Source organism: Phallusia mammillata, chromosome 5 (assembly GCF_965637545.1).
Source record: "Phallusia mammillata chromosome 5, kaPhaMamm4.hap1.1, whole genome shotgun sequence".
Lineage (NCBI taxonomy): Eukaryota > Metazoa > Chordata > Ascidiacea > Phlebobranchia > Ascidiidae > Phallusia > Phallusia mammillata.
In genome coordinates, this window is record NC_137256.1 from 19,945,788 (window position 1) to 19,957,603 (window position 11,816).

Consider the following 11,816-nt stretch of genomic DNA (forward strand, 5'->3'; position numbering starts at 1 on the left):
TATATGATGCACTTTTCAAAGTGCATTATTTGACATAAGCTTAGTATCACCAAATAGTAAATTTATCTAAATTTGGTGAAGTGTTATGAGATGTGTTTATTTTCCCTTTACAATGCATTTTTGAATTTAGCATGTGGAAGTAACATATGAAATAATTGAAAATAGTTACTGCTGGTGGCGTATGGCATTGCTAAACCTATTAAACATTTTTTGGTGACAATTAAAAGAAATCTTTTTACAAAACTAAAAAGCATACTGCAACACAATATGTAAAACATGTCTTTAGCAATTGAGGACAGAAGCTTTTTTGTGACCTTTAATGGTTTCCATACAACACACTTGGTTGACTCATATTTAGAAACCAAAGCTTGTGTTAAACATCAAGTCAAGTCAGTGGTTCCCAACCGGTGAGGAATTTAAAAACTTGCAGGGAGGAATTTACTTTAATTTTTACATGTGGTTTCCAAGTAGACACTTACGCTTTGGGAACATGACCTGTAAAGTTGATAAAAGGTCCAGTTTTTTAGTGATCTTTGTGTGGTTTAGCATCTACTATGTAGTTTGTAGTATATTACAGAGGAATGAAAATGTTTTGGATTGCAATGGGAGGAATTTGTCGAAAAAAGGTTGGGAAGCACTGTATTAAGTCATGTTGCTATTATTACCTACCCTTGGCTTTTAGTTATGAAGGCAGAAAAATACAGAAAACTGTTTGATGAAGGCTTGTAAATCCTTATTTTAACAGCGGCAATTACAACTACAACTGAAACCACAGCCACTAGTTCAGCTACCATTTCACCCAGCACCACTGCAAGTACAGGTTTGTGCTTATTTTGCTGAGTCCTCTAAGAAAAACCCTTTGTAGTTTACACCTATATATGGTTCTCCCTTGTGTTAGTTGCATGAATTTTTGGTTTTACGTCGTTGTTTAACATTAGGTTAGTATATAAGGTTTATATGATTTACTTTATTTATACCCACATGTATTTCAAGTCAAGTACTAACTGATATTCTCAGCAGTGTGAAATTCGGTGATGACTGCTTACCAGATTCGATATGCTTGTTAGAAAAAAAAAACAGTCTTTATTTCCAAACATGCCTATCAGATTCAGTTTTCAATTGTTTGATCTGAGAACTTTTAACTCTAGTTTCAACAAGTGAAGTTAGCTTAACTTCAAATAAAAAGAATAATTTATAAGAGCATTAAAATATCGGTAAAACTGAGAAAACAAAGATGGAGACAATGAACCAAGATTCCCTTTCATACAAGAAGTCTAAACTTTTAAGTGACATTCAATGTTTTGATAGATTCAATAGTAAAAATAAAATTAGGTAGATTCAAACCACCTAGTACAATCCTTGACTTTAATTTAGCTTTTTCCTGCCAAACAAAGAAACCAAATAAACTGTTTATTTAATACTTGCTTTTTTTCCAATTTTAAATATTTGGTAGTTTCAGTTGACTTATCTACTATTTTTTTTCATTTTATAGTTACTACTGTCCCCATAACCACTGCATCAACACAAAGTAGCACCCAGAAACCAGGTAAATTTGACTGTTTGCAATAAATTGTGCATTATTTTGTGTTGGTTTTTATGATTGCTGTTCAGTATTTGACTTGTATCAGAATGTGGCATACAGTACCACTTCCCGACATAGCCTCATATGCCCTTTCTTGAAAATGACAATAAAAATGCAAGACAATATTCATGCTCATTATTATGGGTCCCTTTGCCTGAAGCGGACTCATATTGTTTTTTGTCCATATTATTCGGTTACAGCTTTTCCAGTGCTTTAGGTCAGAAATACAAGCCCTAATGTGCTTTTTGAACAAGTGTTTGTGGTCAATATGCATGTCATTGCTTTTGTAAACTGAGAATGGGTGGCAGAATAATCAATTTGAATTATTTATTTTAGGTGTACCGTGCTACTTTAATGTACTTATACTTCATGCAAAATAACTCTTAGCACAGTTTTGAATCGTCTTTTAAAACTATATGGTCACAGAAATATTTTTTGTAAATAAATAAATCTGATAATAATTCTACTTTTTTAAGCAACTCCAATGGTATCTTCAAGCACTGCCAAAGTCACATCTACAGTTCCATCTAATATTACTCCCATAACATATACTAACACTTCTCATGGTAGGAACAGCATTTTTTCAAAGTTTAAGTTATCCTAATATGCATGACATGTTTGTTTTTTTACTTTTTTCATTTCAGTGCATGCATGTGCAAACAAACGAAAGACTTTGAACAAAGTCTTAGATGCCATATATCTGGGGAGTCCAAATCTTTTTTAATGGGGGCCAATTTTTATCAGGTAAAGATGCCCATATACAAGATTTGAGGAAATATTGGGGTTCGTTATGTCAGCAAAATGTATACTTCCTTTTTACCGGTAAAAAAATTTCCACAGAAATGCATTTGTGTGAAATCGCAAGGTGCCACAACCCAAAAGCTTAATCCAAACTATAGCGGGCCACACTTTGGACACTCCTGCCATATATGGTGTTGTGATCAAGTTCATTGTTCTTATTTTCTGCATTATTCGATTTTTTGATTCAGTTCATATCTTGAGTTAATGTTGGGTGACTTGTTAATCTTCCGGTATATAGACTTGAACATGTTTTAATCTTCTTTCTCTCAAGCATTTCCACATAGATAAACATTGGTCTGAAAAGCTAGCCTGCAGTGGGATTCTAACTCACAACAGAAGCCTTTCAGATTTTTTAGCTTATGTCTTGTTATATGGGAATACATCTTCAGTTCCTCTCCTTGTTCCCTTCTGCTGCTGCCTACACTTTTTTGATGCTATTTTTGCAATTCATTGTATTGTTTGTAAATAAATCAATGCATACTCTTCTGATCGTAATGTTTCAGCTTAGTTCATGAAGACGGTTAATCTTTTGGTATCACATCAACCCAATTTTGTTTCTCTCCCAAACTTTTCTCGCCACCAATCAGGCCAACTTGATGTTTTGAAACATATCAAACAACTATTTGCTGTCTGGCATTGAGCTGCATGTTATTTTGTTTTATCTAAAGATTTTGTTGAATGTATATGATGCACTTTTCAAAGTGCATTATTTGACATAAGCTTAGTATCACCAAATAGTAAATTTATCTAAATTTGGTGAAGTGTTATGAGATGTGTTTATTTTCCCTTTACAATGCATTTTTGAATTTAGCTTGTAGAAGTAACATATGAAATAATTGAAAATAGTTACTGCTGGTGGCGTATGGCATTGCTAAACCTATTAAACATTTTTTGGTGACAATTAAAAGAAATCTTTTTACAAAACTAAAAAGCATACTGCAACACAATATGTAAAACATGTCTTTAGCAATTGAGGACAGAAGCTTTTTTGTGACCTTTTAATGGTTTCCATACAACACACTTGGTTGACTCATATTTAGAAACCAAAGCTTGTGTTAAACATCAAGTCAAGTCAGTGGTTCCCAACCGGTGAGGAATTTAAAAACTTGCAGGGAGGAATTTACTTTAATTTTTACATGTGGTTTCCAAGTAGACACTTACGCTTTGGGAACATGACCCGTAAAGTTGATAAAAGGTCCAGTTTTAAGTGATCTTTGTGTGGTTTAGCATCTACTGTGTAGTTTGTAGTATATTACAGAGGAATGAAAATGTTTTGGATTGTAAAGGGAGGAATTTGTAGACAAAGGTTGGGAAGCACTGTATTAAGTCATGTTGTTATTATTACCTACCCTTGGCTTTTAGTTATGAAGGCAGAAAAATACAGAAAACTGTTTGATGAAGGCTTGTAAATCCTTATTTTAACAGCGGCAACTACAACTGAAACCACAGCCACTAGTTCAGCTACCATTTCACCCAGCACCACTGCAAGTACAGGTTTGTGCTTATTTTATGTATAAACCCTTTGTAGTTTACACCTATATATGGTTCTCCCTTGTGTTAGTTGCATGAATTTTTGGTTTTACGTCGTTGTTTAACATTAGGTTAGTATATAAGGTTTATATGATTTACTTTATTTATACCCACATGTATTTCAAGTCAAGTACTAACTGATATTCTCAGCAGTGTGAAATTCGGTGATGACTGCTTACCAGATTCGATATGCTTGTTAGAAAAAAAAAACAGTCTTTATTTCCAAACATGCCTATCAGATTCAGTTTTCAATTGTTTGATCTGAGAACTTTTAACTCTAGTTTCAACAAGTGAAGTTAGCTTAACTTCAAATAAAAAGAATAATTTATAAGAGCATTAAAATATCGGTAAAACTGAGAAAACAAAGATGGAGACAATGAACCAAGATTCCCTTTCATACAAGAAGTCTAAACTTTTAAGTGACATTCAATGTTTTGATAGATTCAATAGTAAAAATAAAATTAGGTAGATTCAAACCACCTAGTACAATCCTTGACTTTAATTTAGCTTTTTCCTGCCAAACAAAGAAACCAAATAAACTGTTTATTTAATACTTGCTTTTTTTCCAATTTTAAATATTTGGTAGTTTCAGTTGACTTATCTACTATTTTTTTTCATTTTATAGTTACTACTGTCCCCATAACCACTGCATCAACACAAAGTAGCACCCAGAAACCAGGTAAATTTGACTGTTTGCAATAAATTGTGCATTATTTTGTGTTGGTTTTTATGATTGCTGTTCAGTATTTGACTTATACCAGAATGTGGCATACAGTACCACTTCCCGACATAGCCTCATATGCCCTTTCTTGAAAATGACAATAAAAATGCAAGACAATATTCATGCTCATTATTATGGGTCCCTTTGCCTGAAGCGGACTCATATTGTTTTTTGTCCATATTATTCGGTTACAGCTTTTCCAGTGCTTTAGGTCAGAAATACAAGCCCTAATGTGCTTTTTGAACAAGTGTTTGTGGTCAATATGCATGTCATTGCTTTTGTAAACTGAGGATGGGTGGCAGAATAATCAATTTGAATTATTTATTTTAGGTGTACCGTGCTACTTTAATGTACTTATACTTCATGCAAAATAACTCTTAGCACAGTTTTGAATCGTCTTTTAAAACTATATGGTCACAAAAATATTTTTTGTAAATAAATAAATCTGATAATAATTCTACTTTTTTAAGCAACTCCAATGGTATCTTCAAGCACTGCCAAAGTCACATCTACAGTTCCATCTAATATTACCCCCATCACTACAACTAACACTTCTCATGGTAGGGACAGCATTTTTTCCAAAATTTAAGTTATCCTAATATGCATGACATGTTTTTTTTATTTTTGTTTCATTTCAGTGCATGCATGTGCAAACAAACGAAAGACTTTGAACAAAGTCTTTGATGCCATATATCTGGGGAGTCCAAATCTTTTTTAATAGGGGCCACTTTTTTATCAGGTAAAGACGCCCATATACAAGATTTGAGGAAATATTGGGGTTTGTTATGTCAGCACAATGTACACTTCCTTTTTAGCAGTAAAAAATTTCCACAGAAATGCATTTGCGTGAAATCGAAAGGTGCCACAACCCAAAAGCTTAATCCAAACTATAGCGGGCCACACTTTGGACACCCCTGCCATATGTGGTGTTGTTATTAAATTCGATATTTTTTTCTTTGCATTATTAAAATTTTTGATTCAGTTCATATTTTATTTTTGAAATGATTGGGTGACCTGTCAACCTTCAGATATATAGGTTTGAACAGATGTTAATCTAAGGTTTATATGATTTACTTTATTTATACCCACATGTATTTCAAGTCAAGTACTAACTGATATTCTTTGGCAATGTTAAATTTGGTCAGTCCTTAGATGACTGCTTAACAGATATGATTTATTTGTTGGAAAAAAACAGCCTTGACTGGCAAACACCAACTTCGGTTTTCAATTATTTGATCTGAGAATTGCACAGATATTAGTTTTAAGCAGAACTGTTCTGCTGCACTTTCAAAAAGTGAAATTAACTTACCGTCAAATAAAGCTAATTTGAGGATCAAATTATTGGCAAAATCCCATGGGGCTGTGAGAATGCAATGAGGCGATGGGGGCAATAAACCAGAATTCCCTTTCATACAACAAGTCTCAACTTCTTATTAGCATTCAATGTTTGGATAGATTCATAGAGTTGTTAATAGTAAAAATGTGATTAGGTAGAGTCAAACCAATTTCCTATGCATGAGTTTATTTTTAAGCTGACCTTGCAACAACAAAGAAACCAAATAGACTGTGTTTATTTGATCCTTGCCTTTTCCAGTGTATGGCAAATGTTTGCACCATGTTTGGTAGATTCAGTGGGTTTATCTATTAACTTATATTATTTTATAGTTACTACTGTCTCGACAACCACTGCGTCAACCCAAAGTAGCACCCAGAAACAAAGTAAATTTGACTGTTTGCAATAAATTGTGCATTATTTTGTGTTGGTTTTTATGATTGCTCTTCAGTATTTGACTTGTACCAGAATGTGTGACATAGCCTCATATGCCCCGAAAATGTCACTTAGTTTGAGCTACAAAATGCAAGACAATTGAGTCCCCTTTATTGTTTTTGTCCGTATTTTCACCACAGGCCCCCTAAGCAGATTTTTTTAATAGGCTGTACTGACAAAAGTACATCTATGAGTTTCATGCTTTGTTTATTGGTGCAATGTAAAGTGTTCTAAAGAATTTTGTAACTTATAATTCGATTCACCTATGTTTTATCCCTTAAACCCCGAAATATTCAGTTGTAGCTTTTCTAGTGCTTTAGGTTAGAAATATAAAATAAACAATTCTTTGTAGTCATTATGCATGTTACTATTGTGTGGCAGAAAGCTCGATTTAAATTGTTTATAATAGGTGTACCATGATACTATGATGCACTCCTATTTTTAGGCCAAAAAAACTCCGATTTACAAAATTATATGGCGACAAAAATTTTCTTGTGTGAGTAAATAAATCAGATAATAATTCTACTTTTTTAAGCAACTCCAACGGTATCTTCAAGCACTGCCAAAGTCACATCTACAGTTCCATCTAATATTACCCCCATCACTAACACTTCTCATGGTAGGAACAGCATTTTTTCAAAGTTTAAGTTATCCTCATATGCATGACATGTTTGTTTTTTTACTTTTTTCATTTCAGTGCATGCATGTGCAAATAAACGAAAGACTTTGAACAAAGTCTTAGATGCCATATATCTGGGGAGTCCAAATCTTTTTTAATGGGGGCCAATTTTTATCAGGTAAAGATGCCCATATACAAGATTTGAGGAAATATTGGGGTTCGTTATGTCAGCAAAATGTATACTTCCTTTTTACCGGTAAAAAAATTTCCACCCAAAAGCTTAATCCAAACTATAGCGGGCCACACTTTGGACACTCCTGCCATATATGGTGTTGTGATCAAGTTCATTGTTCTTATTTTCTGCATTATTCGATTTTTTGATTCAGTTCATATCTTGAGTTAATGTTGGGTGACTTGTTAATCTTCCGGTATATAGACTTGAACATGTTTTAATCTTTTTCTCTCACAACAGAAGCCTTTCAGATTTTTTAGCTTATGTCTTGTTATATGGGAATACTTAAACAGCTAATTCGGTATAACGCTTTTAATCGGTTTAGGCTGGGCACCTGTGATTTTTAAATGAGTATGCCATGATTGCTGGTTAGCATAAGCACTTAAAACCTGATTCCTGTCATGAATTTATGTTCACCTTAGTTCATCAACCTTTTTGTTGGAAAACTACATTTGCATAAGCTTTATGGTGAATTTAATATTGTTTAATGATTCAATCTATGCATAGTTTAACATTAAAAAACAAAACAATCACTTGCAAACAAAACAAATGCTCTGTTTGTCAATAAAGTTCAACGCAATACAATAAAGCTTGATTAGATGCTTTTTTGCAAATCAAAGTTTAATCTTTTATGTTTGGTTTTAAATCTTTTATGTTACAGTCAGAATTTCAACAAACTTACAATTTGTTTCATCATTTGTCAAATGATTGTGATTGCACAGTACATTTTTGTGTATGTGTTAACCGAATGTCAAAGTATTTTAAACATTTGTGTACATCAGCTTTTTTCTGCATTACTTAAATCCGTTTTGTATGTTGCAAAACCTATCATAGAATGGTAATACTTGTTTCTTATAAAACATGTACTGTATGTCGCACCATGTTTTGGTTACAGGTCCAGTTCTAAACCGTAGGGGTTTCATTATTGGAATTAGCTTGGCCAGTGTTCTTATAGTTGGAATTTTAATTGGATATGCAGTCTACAAATTTTTGATTCACAAACCCAAAATGGAAAAGATAGAACATGAATTTGCTGTGGAATTGGAACCAATTGTCTCCTTGTAGAGGCAAATGGACATTTTTGCTTGCTACAAACTGTGAAATTTGTTCTGTGAACTGTTTTATATGTGAAACATGCCAAATTTGTTATTTAATGCACAATTACACACTTGGCATGTAGTGTAGTTTTGTGTCTGCTGTACTATAAATACCTCAGTTTAAGCATTCGGGAATGTTTATGTTTATTATTCTTATTTTGTTTGTTTTTTGAATCTATTTTTATGAGGAACCCTGGTAACTTCCTTGATAACATGCCTCACGTTTATAATTCTAAACTTTTATAGCAACCGAAATCCTGTTGTATATTTTCAAACTTACTTAGCAACCGACAGTCCGTTTGTATTTGCAAACTTCCTTAGCAACCGGTAAGTCTTTTTTACATTTTCAAATTTCCTTAGCAACCGACAGCCCGTATTTTCAAACTTCCTTAGCAACCGACACTGCGTTCATATTAACAGCGCTATTAACACAGCCTTGTCATTTCCCAGAATATGCGTCAAAAACTCAATATACTCTTATACCTTCTTCCTTTATTTTTTCACCACACCAAAGCAAGACCCGCTTTGGTAATGTTTTCCACGTTCAAACAATCGCTGACGTCATGATCTGGAAGCCATGACGTCATGTTGACATGATTGACTTCCACTTCTTGTCGCTGGTGTAACATTCCTTCTTTCATGTTGCCAAATAATTGTTTGCTGTTATACTGCCTAAATATTCTTGAAAGTTCATTTTGTTTCGTGTGCAGTGTTTGTATTTATATTTTAATTTTTTTAATTTTGTGCCACCTTCCGTCTATGAACTGTGAAAACGAATATTACACAAGTGCAATGACATCTTTTCCAGAGGGGGAATGCTGTACATCCACTGCTCATATTAGTCAGTCAGGGATTTTGAAACGGTTCGTTTGCGCAATACTTATTTGGTTCAACTTGTCACTACACTTACTGCGATACTTCCTAATTTCGGTAGCATTTTCCTTGTGTTATGTGTTACTTGTGTTATTGACAAACTCAAAATTCGTCAATCTCTTTGTACCGTTGCTTTGAATGGAAATTACGATGAAAAACTTTTGAAGTTTGAGACCAAAGCCTAAAAATCTGTAAATATTTGTTTTCTTCGAGTCTTGTAAAGTTTTTTTATGTGTACCACTGCATGTTGGTTCCTTTTGGTGGGATTAGTTTTCTAAATGACCTTCAATACAATGCAAGATTTATATTGAATGTTGCCAGGCGTTAAAATCGGACAAAAATTTGAAGAATTTGTTCCAATTTAACCTACAGTGTCCGGCTCTTTAACATAATTGGAACATTTTACGTTCATTTCAATGGGAAACTATTTCTCCTGTGCTGCTATGACGATCTTATTGGGTAAAAACAAAACCTAAAGGCTTAGTAAATTTACTCCCATGAAATACTTCGTTTTTTTTTATCTCGGAATATCCCACTTTTGTATTTCTTTCGAGATCGCAAATTTTACTACGTTGGCTGATTCGTAAGTCTCCATTTTTCTGTTGTGTGGTTTAATTTTAGACCTATTACTATTTTGGTGTCTTATTTAAACTCAACCTGCCAACAAAAGCGTTTCATCGTGTAAAAATATATAATAAAGTTGTTGCATAAAATCTGAATGCAACAAATGCAATATTTACAAACCGTACTATTTGGCTTAAAGTTACTGTACTTTATCATGGTATTGTTTACATTTACGTATCGGTACTTTTACTGCTACACCTTTTTTTGGTTATCTTGTGTTTGATGTATTGTTTATAAATTATATTAAACACACATTTGTCGTCCAGCTTAGCCCACGAAAATTTGCGTCCTCCTTACCAACCGTTTCTACTGTTTAAAATTTGTTTAAGGAGGTGGGGGGGATCATACTTGGTTGTTTTGCAAAAAAGCTTAACAAGCAACTAATTTTATGTTTGGTTGTTTTCGGACGTCGAATGGCTTGTGGTGTTGTTTGGCATGTTTGTTGCATATCATTTTGGTTGCATTGCTGTTGAAACTAATAATTAGCTTTAGATTATCACTTATTCGTAAAAGTTTGTAGTAAGTAGATATGTTTTGTAAAATAAATCTTTCAAAAATACTTGTGATGTGGTGCAGCAAATTTTACCTTAGTTAGCACTTCATCATTCGATGACGTAACCCCTATTACGTCATCACCAGTAACCACAACGACAGCTACTACGGCATCACCAGTAGTGACTACGACAACTAACACATTATCATCACCAGGCATGGCAACAACTACCCTTCACCTAGATCCACGTCTTAATAATCCTTCAACCACCAGTCGCCCTATTACTTCAACGTCTGAAGCCTGTGTAGTCCGGTACACCTGGTTGTCGCTGACGTTCATCATCATGGCAACTGCGGTCGTGGCGATACATTGACCATAGAGGGTTTGTGTCTTTCGTCCCCCTTGTGTTGCCGTGTTACCTGTATGTAAGATTTGTGTTTGCTTTATTGTTTAAAACTTTTTGCAACTCGTAAAACCAGCATATTATGTAATAACCCGCAGGGTGTAAATTCAACGGCGTTTATGCCTTCCAAATTTTTGCTTTTGTAAAAGTCTATATAGCTCAAAATTGTGAAAGAAGCATCTTAAACCTTTCTTCGTTTTATCGGCTCTTTTTAAAGTAGCGGTACAATTCTTTTTATAAATTGCAACGAAGTTTGTACATAAATGGCACAGAACATTTGTTCATTGATGGGTAGGTCGCAAAATAATGCTTAATTTTAACCGTTCTGTCGTACAATATTAGTTTGCTAACCCCTTTATCCTAAACTACTTATAATTTGATCGGCCAAATTCGATTTTGATCAGCATATAATTACTTGGTTTCTACTGTCTAGCTAATTTGCCAATTGCTACTGACATATATGCCATAAATGTAGCCTATGGACAGGTTATTGCAACCAATTGTTTATTTGCCTGAGGAATTTGAATCAAAACCATGTTGTAAGCTCTGTAAAGAATAAACTACTTTATCGTCTTCGGCAATGCGTGTATTCCCCAGTTTTCTACAAACAAAACAAACAATTGCATCTGATCACGACATTTACTTTGATTAATTAATATAGCCTAAAAATCTATCCGATAAATTTTCAATATTGTTTTTTTTTAGGTCCTTTCTTTTTGATTTTTGCTAGGGTAACATTTTCCAGGACATCGAGTGACTAATTGTACACCGGCGTTATTTGAAACTTAACGAAGGGCAGACTATGAAAAAAGATTGTTTAACAACTTAGATCAGTGGTCCTCAGCCTACCACTAGCCTATAGCCCAAGGGTGGGCAACCTACGGCCCGCGGGCCACATCCGGCCTGCGAGCAACTTTTGAGCGGCCCGCGACTGGTATTCTATTTTGATTGGCCGAGCGGAAAGTGTGTGTTGAATCCCATTTTTGTATCAAAGAGTAGTTACATTAAACGTTGTTTTGGCCCGCGCATGCAAAAAGGTTGCCCACCTTTGCTATAGCCTATAGTGATACGCC

The 11,816-nt window shown here is 34.1% G+C and overlaps 1 protein-coding gene across 19 annotated transcripts in view; it reads left to right on the plus strand.

Annotated features, from left to right (window-relative positions):
* Window positions 1-11,316, plus strand: part of LOC145230646 (uncharacterized) — a 31,441-nt gene extending 20,125 nt beyond the window's left edge. For 2 of the 19 annotated variants that reach the window (XM_080096116.1, XM_080096126.1), the window contains 9 exons: window positions 746-820; window positions 1,493-1,546; window positions 2,059-2,148; window positions 3,809-3,877; window positions 4,539-4,592; window positions 5,105-5,194; window positions 6,300-6,353; window positions 6,938-7,021; window positions 8,149-10,406. In XM_080096116.1, the coding sequence (XP_079952242.1) occupies window positions 746-820; window positions 1,493-1,546; window positions 2,059-2,148; window positions 3,809-3,877; window positions 4,539-4,592; window positions 5,105-5,194; window positions 6,300-6,353; window positions 6,938-7,021; window positions 8,149-8,318 (740 nt within the window). In that variant the 3' untranslated portion in view covers window positions 8,319-10,406. Of the gene's footprint in view, window positions 1-745; window positions 821-1,492; window positions 1,547-2,058; window positions 2,149-2,226; window positions 2,867-3,808; window positions 3,878-4,538; window positions 4,593-5,101; window positions 5,195-5,272; window positions 5,368-6,299; window positions 6,354-6,937; window positions 7,022-8,148; window positions 10,407-10,555 lie in introns of those variants that run through there. The other 17 variants (XM_080096121.1, XM_080096128.1, XM_080096127.1 and 14 more) reach the window with 15 other exon arrangements.
* Window positions 11,317-11,816: the final 500 nt, after the last annotated feature.